The sequence below is a fragment of the Micromys minutus genome (assembly GCF_963924665.1).
Source record: "Micromys minutus genome assembly, chromosome: 7".
Lineage (NCBI taxonomy): Eukaryota > Metazoa > Chordata > Mammalia > Rodentia > Muridae > Micromys > Micromys minutus.
Genome location: NC_137976.1, coordinates 56,315,798 through 56,333,643, shown reverse-complemented (window position 1 = coordinate 56,333,643; position 17,846 = coordinate 56,315,798). Strand labels below are relative to the sequence as shown.

General features: G+C 40.7%; 1 protein-coding gene across 4 annotated transcripts in view; it reads left to right on the top strand.

Annotated features, from left to right (window-relative positions):
• GOLGB1 (golgin B1) overlaps nt 1–17,846 on the top strand; it is a 57,338-nt gene that overhangs the window by 5,416 nt on the left and 34,076 nt on the right. For 3 of the 4 annotated variants that reach the window (XM_080919285.1, XM_080919287.1, XM_080919288.1), the window contains exons 2-8: nt 6,195–6,289; nt 7,281–7,433; nt 7,586–7,735; nt 9,438–9,566; nt 12,526–12,651; nt 14,482–14,604; nt 15,994–16,107. In XM_080919285.1, the coding sequence (XP_080775411.1) occupies nt 6,197–6,289; nt 7,281–7,433; nt 7,586–7,735; nt 9,438–9,566; nt 12,526–12,651; nt 14,482–14,604; nt 15,994–16,107 (888 nt within the window). In that variant the 5' untranslated portion in view covers nt 6,195–6,196. Of the gene's footprint in view, nt 1–4,959; nt 5,065–6,194; nt 6,290–7,280; nt 7,434–7,585; nt 7,736–9,437; nt 9,567–12,525; nt 12,652–14,481; nt 14,605–15,993; nt 16,108–17,846 lie in introns of all 4 variants that reach the window. The other variant, XM_080919286.1, reaches the window with a different exon arrangement.

Sequence of the window (17,846 nt, the reverse complement as noted above, 5' to 3'; positions counted from 1 at the left end):
ATACATACATTCATTAGGTTTTGCAAAATGTCAAGAGTAGTTGTCTTTTCAGAATAATTTGCTGGGGTGTGGAGAAGGGGTGCACAAGGTGTGTTTGTGTGTGTGAGTGAGAGAGAGAGACAGAGTCTCTCACCGAGACCTCTAATTAATTTTCTCATTAATTGGATTCTCTTGGCTGCCCAGTGAATCTTGGATTTTCTCACCTCCATCTTTCCAAGGCCAGGGTTACACATGTGCTGCCAAACCTGGCATCTTGTTCAAAGTGGGAAGGGCAAGATAAACCCTTATATTATCCGGTTTCCACAGCCATTGGTTCAGATAACTAGCTAGCTGTTACATTCTCTCAGATTTGAATTTATAGGTTTGGTCTATTGCAATTTCTTCTTATGTTAATTTATGCCTTCTGTTTAGCCAGTGGGGACTTGTTCACAGGTCCTCTTAACAGGATTGTAATTGTCTCTGCTTGCTTCTTGCTAGCTTGTAGGTTAAGATGCCTGTGTAATTTTATATCTCCTACTTTATGGGACTGGAACCAGCCACTTCTAGGAAGCATTCTTATTAGACACTTGCCTTTGTAACAAGACCGCCACGTAGGCACTGAGATGTGTCACTGTTACTAAACTCATTTTTAGTGGATAGTTAGGAAAAGATAAAGATAAGATATAAGGTAAATACCTCGCAAACTTATACTAATGTTTCCAAGTCAGATTTAAGATCAGTTTAAACTGGCTTATACATGTTTTCTGTAATACATCTCTGTTCTCTTTTTTGATACTGAAAGATCGATAGAATTCATCTGTCCTTAATTCCTAATGTGCTTTAATTCTGCCTTCCACATAAAATAATCTAGGAATAACAATACCCACGCTACCACTCCGAGAGCTAAAACAACCTTACAAGAGGTTTTTTTTTTTTTTTTATATTTATATATGTTTACATTTTTCCTAACAGCCATGGTTGCCTGATACATTGTTAACACACAGGTACCATCTCCTGCCCCTGCCCTTGCGCTGCACTTACTGTGTGGTTAGTATTTACCACTGTCTTCATGAGGATTTCTTCACTGTGGTTTAAGTTTTCTCCCATAGAGTCTTCAGGAAATGCTCGATAGAGAATGTTGTTCGGATTTTCTTGCCTATGTGTAGCAGCTCGTCTGTGCTTTTTATGCGTGGCGTTCATTTTTGCTGGAAATGAAATCTTTGGCTCACTGTTGGTTGGATACTTTAAACCTGTAGCTTTTCTGGCTCAGGTGTTGCTGCAAAACAGTTCCGTGGTCATCGTATTTCCTTGCCTTGCTAGGCATTCAATCTTTTGACATGAAAGGAGTGAATATCTAAGTCTAATAATTTCCTAAACAATATGATTGGTGGGTGATTTTGAATTGATATTCTCAAGTACCTGTTGGGTCTTTTATTTATAGTGTCAGATCTGTTTAAGTGTCAGGTAAGCATTCTTGGATTACATCCCCCCCATCTCTGCTCCTTTGCTTTTTCTTCAGGAACCCAATCCAGGTTGCTTTTTAAATATTGTTCTCTTCTTCATTCTGGTTAACTCGTTGTTTCTTTGAAAACAAATACAACTAATAGAAATGATATCAATTTAAGTAAAAAGCTTTCAAAGATAATAATTTAGTTCTTAGTTTTCACCCAGTGTTCTCTGAGGTCGACATGCCACATTAGCAGCATGCTGAAGAAAACAGCATTGTGGGCTTGTCATCACAACATTTGGGAGACCAAGGAAGCAGTATGAGTTCAGGGCCATCCTGGGCTGTAGAGCATACCCTGTCTGAACAAACAAACAGAAACACACTCATACACGTATACACACACACACACACACACATACACACACACATACACACACCATACCAAACTGTACCATCCACATATATACCAGGCCATGTCAAGCTATACCATGCGCTTATGATTTGATCCTCTTTGTACCTCCGGGATTATGGAACATCTCCCAACGATAAGGGAGATCCCTGTACCTATCGCTCAAGAAGGAAGGTCCTCCTGATGTCAGCGGCTCTTCTCTGTTTGGCTTGGCACATTTATTAGTGGACAACTGCCACCTGGCTCTTGTGCTTCTCTTGGTTTGTTGCACTCCTGTGCCTACCGTCTGTTCCCTCTGGAATGGACACTACTGAAACCTGTTTGTGTGGTGGTTGTTGATTTTTGACTGTTGCTCCATCAACTTGGTTAGATAGGGACCTTTTGTTGTTTGTTTTATTCAGTTTGCCAACAGGCTTTTAGTGTTAATCTGCTTGTTTGTTATGTAAGGGTCTAAGAAGCACACAGATATTCATGTTTACCTGCCTGTCACCATCTGAGCCCATTAGTCAGTTTTGTCTGCTTTGCCTATAAGTGGCATGTAATTTCTAGAGATAGAATGATTCTGCCTGATATGGCATATTCTGATATGATTTTCTTTAGAAGATTTATACAAATATTTGTATCTATGAAAGATCCATTAATGATTACATTCATTTCCCTTATTAAAACATCGCACAGGGGACTAAGAATGTAGACTAGTGGTAGTGTCTGTATAGCATTCACAAGGCCCTGAATCGTCAGCACCACAAAATAAAATTATGCAAGTTAGCATAGGAGCCTAGGAGTATAGTTCAGTAGTAGAGTGGTTATATAGCATTTGTTGTGTAGGTTCTCAGATTTAATCCCAACACAAAACAAAAGCTGTACATAAAACTATAGAAAAGTGGGCTTAGTGATGAGTTGAGATTTATTTTCAAACTGAAAAATGATTATACCTTTCCTTCTGTACTAATATATGGCAGTAGTAGGTAGTTATACAGGGTCCTGTGCTACCCTTCACTATCCCTTCTCCCATCTCACACATCTGTGAATGTGTAAGCTACATTCAAGAAACAGTGTCCTTTCTGAGAACCATGCCCACCTAACCCTGATTACCCTGAGCAGATGCAGCATCCTTGTTGAGGACCATGGCTACCCTAATCATGATTACCCTGAGCAGGAACAGCATCCTTGCTGAGAACCATGTCCACCTAACCCTGATTACCCTGAGTAGATACAGCATCCTTGTTGAGAACCATGCTACTGTAATAATCATGATTACCCTGAGCAGGAACAGCATCCTTGCTGAGAACCATAGCCACCCTAGCCTTCGTTACCCTGCGAAGGAACAGCATTTTTATCAAGGACCATGGCTACCCTAATCATAATTACCCTGAGCAGGAGGATGTGAATTACTTTTTATACTTCTCCCTTCTGGGGGGAGGGGTTTAAGGTCCAGATAGCATTTAAACATAGAACATAAAGTTCACCATAGTTTCTAGTGCTATATATTCTTCAGTTCCATTTCAATATTTTTTCTGTCACTGCATTAATATTTTACAGAGTAGTATATAGACTGGCAAATGCCATTCCTCTAACTGTGTAACATAGTAGTTATAAAAGCAAATTAGTTTTAGTGCAACTTTAGATTTACTTATAACTTAAAAAGATTGGGGGCTGGAGAAATGTAATGTCAGTAATTAAAAGCACTGGCTGCTTGACCAAGCCAGCTCAGTCAGTTAACAGGTTCTCCAGGGCAGGAGTGAGGATTAAAAAGAAAAAACATAGACAACACTTTAGCATGACCACAACCAGTTCTGAGGCTGAGGCAGGTTTATTTTTTTTCATCTGCTTTTATATCATTTTAATTACATGCAAGTAATAAGAGCAGGTCTAGGTTAAGGAATAAGCAAGAAAATAAACACAAATAGTCAAGGAACAAGCAAGGCACTAAACAAAGTCCCTTGATCACTGCTTCTTTTTTATTTTTCTATCTACATTTTTTTCTTACAACTTTATTTTTTAAAAAAAGAGATACATGTACAGATTATCAAAAAGCATTTTAACGTAAATATATATGAATATATTTTGTCAGTACTTGATTTTTTTAAAGTTTTGATAGTATTCATTGAAATCTTAATACTTTCAAAGATCATAAATTGATCAGTTTCTAAGAGCTTATCAGGATGACCAAAATATCTGAGTCTACTTCCCTGTCCTAGCCCAAAGTCATGGTCTTGCCTGAAGCCTACTTCTTTGTTCTAACCCAAAATCAGATTCCTGCCTGAGCTTACCCCTGTTTTGACCCATTATTAGATTCCTGCCAAGCTGCCCCAAAAGCTCTCCACAGCTGCTTTATGAGAGGACCTGGGCTCAGTTCCCAGCACTCATGTGGTAGTTTACAACTGCCTGTAACTCCAGGGGATCCAAAGACCATGTGCTGGCCTTTATAGGCACTGCATGCACATTTATAGATGCATAGACTAGATATGCCCACAAGCAAAGCACCCATGCACACAAAGTAAAATTTTTAAAACTTATAAAGGTTAATACAGAGATATTGTATGTTTTCTTTTCTTTATCTGAGCAGTTACATGGTTTTCAAAACCCTCAATGTTAGTCCAGGGCCATTAACTAACTAGAGGGAGAGCTCATTTATATGTCGTCTTTTCCCATTCCGAATTCAGTCTGATATCCTATTTTGGATTTAATCAGCATGGCTTCACTTACCCTAGCCTTTGTTTTGCTATTTTGCTTTACTTTGAAGAACATAGGAGAGGTGTTTTTAGAATGTCCTGTTTTAGGTTTCCTGGTATCTGCCAAAACCTTGGGTTATGGGTTAAGTTAATCACATCAGATTATCACAATCCTTATATTGTGACAGTGTAGCCAGGTGAGGAAGTAGATCCTAAGGGGGATATTGTTAATATTTTAGAATTAATGTGTAAGACAGTTTCTTTTAATATTTGTATTTGTCAGTGCAAACGAATAGATACACTTTTATTTGAGTTACATTTTTTTTTCTCTGTGGTTTTGATTAAATTCTGTGAATTTAAAATTTTTCATTGTTTAAATATTTGTCCATTTTATTTTATATGTGTGTGTATTTTGCCTCCATGTATTTTTGTATACCAACTGAATGCAGTGCCCAAAGCGGTCGGAAGAGGACATCAGATCCCTAGGACTAGAGTTACATCCAGTTGTGAGCAGCTGGTGCTCTTAACCTCTGACCAACCCTGCAGACCCCGCTGTGAGTCATTTTTTCCTTGCCCAGGGAGAGCTTCTTCCTGTTGACTCCTTGTCATGTGATCTGTCACTGTCTTGCTTCTTCTCTGAATAGCCTGCCATTTCTTCAAGCAGGAGCTTTTATGTATTGCTGTGTTTGATTGGCTTATATTTTGGACTGTTGGCCTATAGTAACTTGTCATTTTCATAACGTTACTGTATTGATGACCTTATGTAATGAGTTGCAAAATGTTACCTCCTATCTTCTGGAAGTGATATAAACTTAGTATTGTTCCATCCTTAACTATTGGTCGTCACCCACCAATCTACATCCCTTGACCTAGATCTTTTTTTCTTTTTAAGAAAATCTTAAATACAATGTTAACTCAGTTTCATAGTTTGTGTGCTTGTGTGTGTGTGTGTGTGTGTGTGTTTGTGTGGGGGGAGGAAGAGAAAGAGAGAGAGGGAGAGGGAGAGAGAGAGATTACTGCTACATACTCTACTGAATGTATTCAGGTTCTCTCTTGCTTGAAATTTGGTAGCTTGTACTTTCTAAGGAATTGGTTTCTTTTATCTACTTTTATGAATTTATGGATGTAGGAGTATTCGTGTTTTCTTATTTAAGTTCCCCATTTTTTCTACTCCCTTAATGTATGCCAGGTCAATTCTGATGTTGTCATGTCAGCTAAAAAAAATAGGCTTTATTGTTTTTACTGATCTCTTCTAAGAACTTTGTTTTAATTTTCTATTTACTGATTTCTGCTCTGGGATTTTTTTTCTCCTTTTTCCTGCTTATGTTGCTTTTTGTTTCCTTTTTCTAGTTCCTTGCAAGAACAAGCCTGTGATAGTGCTTTCATCCATTCACTCACAACTATAAAGATTTACAGTCTATTCTAAATGTTGACATCACTGAAATTACATGGTTTGTCAGGAAAGCTACATGAAGGAATGTGAGTCAGGGACACATGAAGAGGGAAATTTCTCTAAGTCTTGGCGTTTAGTTGCACTCCATGTGTCCCACCGTCACAGTCGCCTTATTTCACATAGATGACATGGGTACCAGCATGGAGTAGCACCTGTCTGCTTGGCTTCTGCTCCAGCGGCCTGTGTCTGCCTCTGCTGATCCTTGCCTTTTCTTTTCTGTTTGTCCTGCAGAGATGCTGAGCCGATTATCAGGATTAGCAAATAATGTTTTGCATGAATTATCAGGAGATTACACTGACTGGAATTTGATGGCTTCCTCAGAGGCCGTGAGTAACTCTGTTGCATGTAGGACTCACATTCTGTGCTCTTCTGAGGATAATAGCTTAAGCTAGAGGGGTGTGAGCAGCCTCCCTCTTGCTAAGCAGAAGTGATGACGCTTTCCAACAGAAAGAATTACAACTCTATAAATGATCCTCTGCTGAGGAGAGTCAGCCAGACAGCTGTGGGGATGGAAACCAAGTCTAGATGAGTTTGGAAAGCTCTGTCTGCATAGCCTGTTCAGGATTGCTCTGCCTTAAGTCCTTGTCTTCAGGCTCCCTCTTGAGCATGACTCCTGTTTCAGGGGGAAGGTGTAAAGAAAACATCTATTTACTTTTAAACTGTCACCTTTCACTTTCTTGTAGTTTACATTGTACTTTCTACCCCTTAAGGGATTAGAAGAAGTCCATTAGCTTTTTGAAAGGCAAATGGTTAAGGAAAGTTTTTTTGTTTTTTTGTTTTTTTTGTTGTTGTTGTTTTGTTTTGTTTTTGATCTTTCATTTTTATTTGTTTATTTTGTTTGAGACAGGGTCTCATGTATCCCAGACTGGCTTCAAACTTGCTATGTAGCTAGCCAAAGATGGGCTTGGACCCCTGATCTTCCAGGCTCTGCCTTCTGCATGTTGGGGTCTTAGGTGTGTGCTGCCACACTGGTTGGTAGAATGTTAGGAATTAAAGGTAGGCACACAAGGCCTCCCCTCACCAGCTAAGCCACATCCCTAGTCTGCAGCTCACCTTTAAATTTAAATGTTGACTTCCTACATGCAAGTATATAATCCTCACCTTCCTTTATTTATTTTCTTCTTTGATAAAATTAGGATAGTAACACTTTAAGTTCAGCAAAATTCTGCATTGTAATGCTGAAGATAACTGTTAATGGATTAGTTAGAACTCAGTTTCTAAAGAGAGGAGTTGGGCAGACGATGAGGCAAGGTTATGGGAATTCCTGAGGGTAGTTTTCCCTGTGCATTGTTTTGTTTGTTTTTGTCTAAATATTAGGACTTACCCCAGGAATCTGCCATGGAGTTGAATAACAGCACACAAGAGGATGTTCTGGATCGCCTGGCTGATGCAGAGAAGTTAGTGGCGGAGCTAAAAGATATTATTAGTAAGAAGGATGCTCAACTTCAGCAGAAGGATGAAGCTCTGCAGGTGAGCACTTGACACTTGATAAAGACCAGTCATTAGCTTAGACTCTTAGAGAATCTGGTTCTTATTTCTAGAGTAGCAGCTCACTGCCTGCCTTAAACAAGTTGTGTGCTAGGTAATAAATCACATTTATTGTCTTTATTGCTTGATGACAGGAAGAAAAAAGAGCTGCTGAAAGCAAAATGAAAAAAATAAAACTTCATGCAAAAGCCAAGATCATGTCCTTGAACAAACAGATAGAGGAAATGAAGGCACCAGGAGGGGCTGCTTTGCCTCCAGAAGCACAGGCGGAGGAACTCTCCAAGGTATGAGGACAGGCTACAAACATGGTACCCCCGGAGCCCTGTAGAGCAGACCTGCACTGAGCACCAACAGCTGTGGTGTGAAGAATGCCTTCCTCTCCTGTGGTTGGCCTTTACTGAAGGCCACGCGGGGAGAGCAACGGCCTGCCCAACGTGTGGGCTTGAGCTGTTACCAGACCCTCAGAATTTAAAGGGCTGACTAGAAGAAAGTCCTGAAGAGTACTGAGATGGACAGAGAGAAGCATGTGCTTCTCAGATGGGTTTGATTATTGGTCCTGTTCTCAAATCCTCCATTCCTTAACCAAATAATGGTAGATTAATGTTTCATGAACCCTGGTCTCCCTGTAAAGAGGCTTTCTCTTGTAAGGCTGCCACTGCAAAGCAGTGTCCACTCGGGATATAAGGGACCAAGGAAAATGATCCTTAGAAAAGTGTGCTGTTGCTCAGGGCACGTTCTCTTCAGCTTTCCCTTCAGAGCCATATTCGGGTATCTACTTAGAGAACAGCAAACATCAGGTTTTTGGAGCATTTGTGCAAATTATTATAAGGCAGGTGTGTCATTGCACACTAGTCACAAGTCAGCTTAGACCACCCTGCAGCGGACGTCATTTTATTTCCCTAATCTGTCTGTTGCATTCTTTGATTGTTATGTTATGTTATTGTCAGAAATGTTCATTCATGGCGTGGGGGCAGAGGCTTCAGTTCGGAGTCATAGCCCATGAGGGCCTTGTTACTTCCCTTGTTACTTGTTACTGTGCTTAGCCTGCATTCAGGGACTAGCACTCAGAGGACACTGCCTTTCCTTGTTTGCTCAGGGGAAGGGCCGCTGTGCGGAGTGTATGAGGCTCTAGACTTAAGCTGCAGTACAACAGGAGGAGGAGAAAAATAGAATCCTTTAAAATCTCAAAGTTGATTCTTTTCCTCTTTTATGGTTCCTAGGAAACTCTTCCCCTGGCTGTGGTAGCAGGCACTGACTTTTTTCCTTTTCATGTTTGTCCAGGTTGTCAAAATTGTTTTATACTTAGCTTTTCATTTTAGCTTGTTTCTTCCTTAGCCCTAAAAGCCTTAATGTGTTAGCATCTTACACCTTCATTTCCTTTCTCTGTTAAATAAATGATGTCCAGTTAGTCCCAGTTAGTCCCAGCAACCCTTTAACCGTGGTATACTTAGTGTCAGGGGTGGGGGCACTGGGGTGTGGGGGGGAAGGATGGACAGGTAAGAGGCAAAAAGGTGTCAGATCCCTTGAAGCTGGAATCACAGGTATTTGTATCTTGGGTAACCTGAGATTTTGGGCTAGTATCTACTTACAAGTAAGTACATACCGTGAGTGCTCTTTTGTGGCTGGGTTACCTCACTCAGGATGATAGCTTCAAGTTACATCCATTTGCCTAGGAATTTCACTAACTCATTGTCTCTAATAGCTGAGTAGTACTCCATTGTGTATATGTGCCACAGTTTCTGTATCCATTCCTCTGTTGAAGGACATCTGGGTTCTTTCCAGCTTCTGGCTGTTATAAACAAGGCTGCTGTGAACATGGTGGAGTATGTGAGGCTGCCTTCTAACTCAGACCCTCCTGCTCCTGCCTCCTGAGTGCTCCTGTTCCAGTTAATGAGACTGCCATTAAATGTCTCTACAGGGCCAATAGTGTAAAGGATGAAATATTTATGAATTACAACTTTTAAGTGACTTCATTACATTTTTCAGCATGATAAGAGTTCAATAGAAGAAGAGATGAAAGTAGAAGAAATAAAACATGAGCTCCAGGAGAAAGAGAAGTTAATTAACAGTTTGCAAGCCCAGCTGGACCAGGCACAGTCGGAACAAGCCTCGCAGGTAGGAGTGGGTCACCTCGTCATTATTAGGTTAACAAATCATTAATGGCCAATGGATACATATATTGGAAATGCTTTTTTAAAAAGGTTATATCAATATTAAGTTTTATTTTGTATACATTAACATTACAGTAGGTAGTAAACCAATACTTAATAATACACATGTACTTATTATTTAAAATTAATGTACATACATTTAAATATATTTCTAATTTACTAGTACTTGAAGGACAAAGAATGGCCTTTGAGTTCTGTTTGTTTTTTTTTTTTTTTTGTAAATGCCTCTTTTTATGTAGTCAGTAGCTAACTCCTGTCAACCCTCCCTGCCTGCTCCTCCCTCCCTCCTTCCCTTCCTTCCAAGTTAGTAATTAGAGTTTGCAGTAGTGTGTGCTGTTCTTGCTGACATTTGTACGTACTTAGTGTTTTCTTTCTGTATATGGTTCACATGTCTTCTGAAACTTGAATTATGTGATGGACAACAATTGTTCTGCTCCATTGTTTTGGTTTTTTTTTTTTTTTTGTTTTGTTTTGTTTTGTTTTTTATTTTTTTCCCTTGGTAGCTTCAGTTTCTGTTAACTTTGGTGTTTTGTCTTTGTCTTTAGTATATGTATCATTTTCATTGATTGTAGTTTTGGTGATTTTTTTAGATTTATTCTTTTTCTTTTTTAACTCAAGACATTCTGGTTTTTGTTTTGTTTTTTCTTTGCAAAGAATTTTCTTTTATGTCAAGTTCCTGATGAATTACTACTTTTTTGAACTTTTTCTAATTCTGATTTTTATGTCTTGAACACCTTTTAAAAATATTTTTAACTCTGAAATAAGTTCTGACTTATTTCAAGTCTCCCCTAGCACTTGTAGCTGTCCTCCTATCTCAGCCTGGGGTGCTCGTGTGACAGCACCAGTCACCGTGTCTGGCTTTTTAATTATGCCACATAATTATTCATCCTATCCTATGTGTGAATGTTTTGCCTTCGTGTATGCACTACATGCATGCTTGGTGTCCATGGAGGTCAGAAGAGGACATCGGCTCCCCTGGAGCTGGACTTACAGATGGTTGTGGGAGCCAAACCTGTATCTGTTGCAAGAGCAACTCGTGCCCGTGACAACTGAGCCATCTCTAACCCTTGATATGCACTGATCTTGTAGAGTATTTTAACTAGATCCCTTTCCATTCCTGTTTTTGCGTGAAATTTGCTTTTCTAGATTTGTTTTAGGAAAAATAAATTATAGACTTCTGTTTTGTGATTTTTGTACTCAAACATATGGGAGGTAGATTTCTCCAATTTGTGACCTGCCTCCTTCCACCTTCACTTTGATCTGCACTAGCCAAACACTGCAGGCAGCTCACTTCCATAACAGAGTAACTAACCACACTGTGCAGTGTCTGCAGGGAACTACTGCTTAAGAATACAAAAGGAATGAATTCGAATTCACTAGTCCATCTTCATTTTGAAAGTCAAACTGTTTATTTTTGAACTAGAAAAACTATTTGATTATAATTAAAATAATTAACTTTATATTTTATTCTTGTTTATCTTGATTACTGCTGTTACTCATGCTATCTGCATATTCAAATTAACGTATTACCATATTACTTACAAGTGCAGAAAAAAAAAACATTCAAACTGAATCAACTTGTTGACATCAAGTGTATATACACTGGTCATTGCCTTAGTAAAACCTCAGTCAAGGGGCTTGAGAGATGGCTTGGTGGCTAAGAGCACGTTTAACTGCTATTGTAGGGGACCTAGGTTAGGTGCCCCGCATCTGCATCAGGAAGCTCACAAGCACCTGTGACTCCAGTTCCTGAGGATCCGATCGACGCCCACTGACGTCTACAGGTATCTGTGTATCTGCGGTCCATAGAAACTACTGCAAGCACACACATACAGAGGAATTTTTAAATCTTCTTTTAATCTCACCTGCTATAACAGAAAAGTCATGTAGTCAGACCAAAACAAAACTGCATCTGATAAAAATTATTTTATATTTACATTCATATAATATATATATTTATATAATATATATTAAAATGTAATACTTTTGGAGATATCACTGCGTAAGGCTTCTCTGGCCTCATGTGGTTGGTTGATACTGAATTATGCAGCGTATTCATGCAGGTTCCCTTTTTTCTCTATATGCCTCTGTTGTGCTTATGAGCTGGGTCTCACTCTGTAGCCCAGGCCTGTCTTGAACTTTCCGTCTTTCCATCTCAGCTCTTGTTTTTGAAATTCCAGGCACATGCCACTGTACTTAGCTCTTTTCCCTCATGCTGGAGCGTGTTAGACAGCCTCCCAGTGGGTATATCTCTGGACCTCTTTATCCTGATGTCACTCCTTATGTTTTCTTCTAAGTATGTTTGCATATTTGGCTCTAACTGTGAGCCTGTGACTCAGGTTTGAGACATCAGCGGGTCCCGATTAGCCCCGCCCTGTTGATTGTTGTTCCTGTAGATGCTCTGCTTTTTACCCATGGCCAGAGGACAGAAACTGCTGCTGCTCCTCTGATACTGGCTGCCCTGGGTTCCAACAAATACTTCTTGGCTACTTGGGATTTTTCCTGTTCCCAAGACCATCATATATTGCTCTGTCACTGTCCCCTTTCTCTCATACAGGCTCAAAGCCAAGCAAATCCAGATTTCCATGATTTTTCCTCGACTTGTTTATAGAATATCTTCCTACTTATTGTCAACACTGCCCATGTTTTTATGTTCACTGTCTGGTTGGTCTGTCTCTTTCCTATGTAAGCATTCAAAGATATTGAAACCAGCGTTGCTATTGCTTCTGTCTTCTTTTGACAAACTTTAGGAATTCAATAATATTTTAAAATTAGTATATAGAATTCTTTTTTGTGTTAAAGTAGAAATTAGAATGAAGTACGCTAGGTATTCAAGACAGATGAGAAAGTCAAAGAACTAAGACCACCAGCCCTTTGCTTAAGTGAATATTTCCCCCTCTTAGTTGGATAAGAGTTCTGCAGAGATGGAAGACTTCATCCTGATGAAGCAGCAGCTCCAAGAACAGGAAGAACTCATCAGCGCTTTGCAAACACAGCTCAGCCAGACACAGGCAGAGCAGGCTGCCCAGGTAGGATGATGGCACCGTCATTGGAATACAGTATCATGAGACCTAGAGTGATGGATGTGGCAAGTCAGTGCCAGTGGCCACTTTCCAAAGCTTGGCAGATGAAAGCGTGCGTGACAGGTGGGGTGTCACACCGGGAGGGTGTGGTGATTACACAGTGAGTGATGCTCTTAACAGGAAACATCAGAACTTCTCAAAAAAAAAAAAAAAAATACTATGTATGTCAGTAAACTTGCCATGACTTTATTAATGACTGATTTTGTCCCATAGTTGCAGATACCCTGTTTTAATAACACAAAGATTGTGTGTTAGGGTGGGCTTGTGCTGAGTTCAAGAGACTGATAGATAAATGAAAAGAAATACAAATTATTAGGTCCGTTCTTTCCATAAAGTAAAATCTAGTTAGGATGATTCATCTTAGCCTTCAGTTACTTAGTGAACATGAATAAAGAAGTGGTAAAGGGTCTGGAATTCCCTGCTGATGGCTCTAGGATGTGCCATTCTTCTTCATACTCCTTTCTGAAGCCAGAGCCAGCCAGCTTGCACTGGCTCCCTCAACTCAACTCTGTTTTTTTCTCAGTTTCCTGTCTGACAACCTACCACGTAGTTCTTAGAGGATGCTTTTGGATCATGACACATTTTTAATCCCTGGAGGGTCTTTGTATGTAGCACATTGCTGATTTTACCTATCAGATACATTGATAACAGAGATATCTTCTATCTAGGAATGGGCTACAGTTGTATACACAGTAAGAATCATATATCCAGAAATTGATAAGTTTATCCTATTAATATCTATTGGGTTTTAATGTGCATCACTATATACAGTGTAGAAAGGGAAATGTTACGCATTTTTAAGTTGCTTGAAACAAACCAGGACATAGGAATATGTTAATAGACCCATCGTGGAGCAAGCTACTCCAAATAAAATACTGAAGGCCAAGTGTGGTGGCACAGCCATTATTCTAGCATTCAAAAGGATGAAGTGTACGGGTCATGAGTTTGAGACCAGTGTTGGCCACATGGCAAGTTCCAGGCCAGCCTGGACTGCACAGCGAGACCCTGTCTCATAGATAAGAATGACAAAAGTAACATTAGCATCAAGGTTTTTCAAGAAAAAGTATTTTGAGAACATGGCAGTTATAGAAACTAACATGGAAAAGATGGAGTTTAAACAAGTCCCAAGCGATAGGTAATTCTCTGGCCAAGCTGTGTTCTTGAGTTGGGGAGAAGAGTTGGAAAGGGTAGAGAAGAAAAGTGCAGTAAGAGAAGCCTGCAGGAAGTGACAGCCCAGCTCTGGGAGGTGCTGTGCCTTTTCGAACACACCCAATGCTTTAGTCAGAGCAAATCTTGGAAAACCTTACCAAGAAAAGAAGCTTTGGATTTCCATTTGTAGAGGGTCTTGAATAATGTTTGTTTGTGAGCTTTAGTTGCTCTCTTCCGTGGGGTGTGGAGCTGTCTTTGAGCATGCTTCTGACACAAAGAAGCACCAGGGGTTAACAGAATCTAACTTCACTTGTAGGCTTGGTTTTCTGATCTTTTCAGAACTAAAACAAAAACAACTCTTGAATACTTAAGGCATTTTTAGTATTCATGAACATGTCTCTTAAATTTACGAGTTGATTCTGAGTCTGAGAGCAGGCTTTCTCTCCTGTTGGAAGTTGCTGCTGTGCCTTTTGCTCTCCCAACATTTTAGCCCTGGCTATTCAGAGCTGAGGTTTAGGGAGCTGCTCTCTCAGTGGTGAGTGCTGTTGCTGCAGAGTAGGCTGTACTCGTTGTCCGTGAAATGCTCTGGAGTGTAACCTGTATAGTTTCTCTGGTGTGTGTCTTCAGTTGAGTTCCATGCAGCAGGTGGTCCGAGAGAAAGACGCCCGCTTTGAGACACAGGTTCGTCTCCACGAAGATGAGCTCCTTCAGTTAGTAACCCAGTCAGACGTGGAAACAGAGATGCAACAGGTTTGTTGCTCGAACTCGGTAGAAGGACTGTCATTTTGTTAACATGTAATCAAAACCTCACAGCCACTTGCCAGCCACCGCCCTTCCCCACGGCCCTCCATGCAGCCACCGTGCGACTCTTGGCTTCTTATTGGTGCCCTGTCTTTTGTCGCCTGTCAATTCTGTGTCCTGACCTTACTTTCCTCTTTTCCTTATCTGGATGGAGCTTGCGTGGCAATCTCTGGGGTGAGCGCGGGCTGGCTTCTCTTCCATTTGCTCTCTTATGCCTACCATTCATGCCCTAAGCCTGATCCACAACTTCAAATTGATGAAGTCAATTAAAAGAGAGAAATGAGTTTGAAGCAACAAAGTCTTTTTTTAAAGTTTTTTTTTTTAAGTTCATTGAGTAGATACTGAAAATTGACTTCATTGTTTTGGAGTTTACCATGTACTAACATTTGTACTTAGAATGTAGAACTGTGTAGTAGTAAGAGGTGCTTTAGTGGCACTCTGTTTGATCTGTGTTTGAGGTATCTTTGTGTATGTGCCGATGCATGTTTATGTATATAAGTGTGCATGCACATGTGTGTGTACATGTAATTTGCAGGCCAGAGGACAACTTTGGATTTCATTCTTTCCTAAGGAGCCATTTGCCTGGATTTTCCCCCCTCTGAGACGGGGTCTCATATTGGCCTAGCTGACTAATTAGGCTAGGCTAAACTGCCTGGCTAGCAAGCCTCTGGAACCCTGCTTCCACCTCCTCAGAGCTGGGATTACAGACTTGTCCCACCTGGGTCTTTATATGAATTCCAGGGTTTAACAAAGATCTCAAAGACTTTGCCAATTGTCCTGTCCTTTCCAGCCTCTCATGCCTGTTCTTGAGTGAAACTTGTTACAAGTTCTAAGCAGTCGTTCAGAATGTACTACTACATGGAGCTTCAGAGTACACTGCTTTGAAAAATAGAATACTGACTGTATATATTGATTTATTTATTCAATGGGTATTTTTCAAGTGCCTGTCCTGTGATTGAAAACAGAAGAGAAATGGTTTTTGCATATACAGATTGCTCTCTTGTAGGTAAGAAATGCATGTTACCTATGCTTTTTAGGGACTGGACAGAAACTATATTAACTTTGAAAGTGAGTGTGTGTCATTTTATTTTGAGTATATTAGGCACCCTGATTCAAGGCCTTGCTTGCATTTGGGTTTGGTTGATGTCATTCTGGAGAAGGCTTTTTGGAGATTCTCTTGTTTCAGGATGGGCCATGGCATCCTGGTGTCCACTCACTCCTTAATCTCTTGTGTTCCATGCTCTAAAAAATAGCCTTATAGGTACATGTGGCATTTTGAAGGGTAGGCAAATAATTGTCTTGTTTATCTGTAATTATGCCTAAAATGTTTTCTTCCAGAAATTGAGGGTGATGCAGAGGAAGCTTGAGGAACACGAAGAAGCCTTGCTGGGCCGAGCTCAGGTTGTGGACCTGCTACAGAAGGAGCTGACTTCAGCAGAACAGAGAAACCAGGTATCCTTTGTGGTTTCTACCTACTGCCCGCCAGGGGCAGAGTCCCTTTGTACATTAGCTTGTTGGGCAGCAGGAATAAAAGCCTGCGAGCCTTCAGAGGTTGGTGCCATCCGTGCTTAACCGCTGGTGACAGAGTGTTAAGACAAGCATTGCCTGCCTCGGGCCTTCCCTCGTCTTGCTGCCTATTGGTCTCCCTTCTCCCTGGGTTAGTGGCCACCGGCCCATGAGGATGAAGGGAGCAGAGTTGACAAGCAGGGTTTCAGACGGCCTGTGAGTACACTTTGAGAAGTGAATCAAGTGCAGGAAGGGAGTAGAAATATCCAGGGTGGGCAGGTTCATTGACTGAAGGCTGGGGTTACTGAGATGCCTCATTAGCATGGGGAGAGGCATTCTGGGTGCTTGATGAATGAATGGGTTTCTTATCTGGAGAAGGGAAGCTGAACCTACGTTCTGCAGGTAGAGGGTTCAGGGATTTCATACTTCCCAGACAAGGTCAGAAACAGAGAATCCCTGCTGGTAAAAGGAGTCAGCCATTTTACACCAGGCTCGGGGCTTTCTGGTAACATCACACTTTGACCTCGGTTAGCAGGGCATGACACTATCCTGTGTGGACTCATGCCTGCCATTTTTGGCTCTTCTTACCTACATGGGGCTTCCGTGTGCCCTTGTCCTATCATCATATCCAGGTAGCCAAATTCTAATGCAGAATTGGTTCAGTAGCAACACAGCCTTTGTCCACCTGTTGCTGTCTGCTGCCTAGTCAAATCAGCCATAACTTTCCTCCTCCCTTGATTTCATCATAAAACTCATATCTGGTCTCTAGGTTTTTCTGGGTATCCTGGGGCAGTGAGGGTCTTCATTGTGGTACTAACTAGGCCCTTGCTGCGTGGATGGCTGCACTGTGTGCCCTCCGTCAGATTACACACTAGTTAATGCACTGTGGATCTTCACAGCTCTCTCATGCTCTCTTGTGGGTATCACTGTTTCCTTGTCACAGACAAAAAAAAAAAAAAAAAACCCCAAACATAGATAATTCCTACACATACCTGGTTGATTTAGTAGGCTTCAGATTTTCCATCAATAAATTAAGAATAGAAAAATTTATATGAAGGACCTATTTTAGAATCACATGAAATAACTTGTAAAAATATTAGGGTTTGGTACATACAGATTATGATAGCTAAAGTTACTCCCACATTACTGAAGACATTCTAAAGAATCACAAAACACCTGTAATTCTCAAATATTATGAATGTGTTTTAAGCCTTACTTTTACTAGACCTTTGTGCGATTTGTTTCTTGGTGGTTGGTTGTTTTTATTTCTTTCTAAAAACAGATTTTCTGCATCATTCAGGCTGCCCTTGAATCGGTGATTCTCCCGTGTGTTGGGACTCGAGGGATGCCACTGTGTCTGGCTGGTATTTGTTACTGTTTTCGTTTATCCCTGAAGCTTCTTCGTTCTCAATAGCACGGGACACATCTTGGTTCTCTTCCTATGCCTCTGGAGCTTTTCTTTAGTTTACTTACTTTTCCTTCATGGGTTTCTCTTCCTGCCCACTAAACAGTGTTTGCCAGCAGACTAGCCTCTGCCCAGTATCCTTATTATGTGCATTCTTATCTCCTTCCCTCCTATAGTAGATGTGACTGCCCCCACTGCCATTGATTTCTCCCCAGTATTTATCTCCCCAGGGCTTTTGGTGTGTATCCTGTTCCTGGAGATAGGTGGCTAACCTACAAGC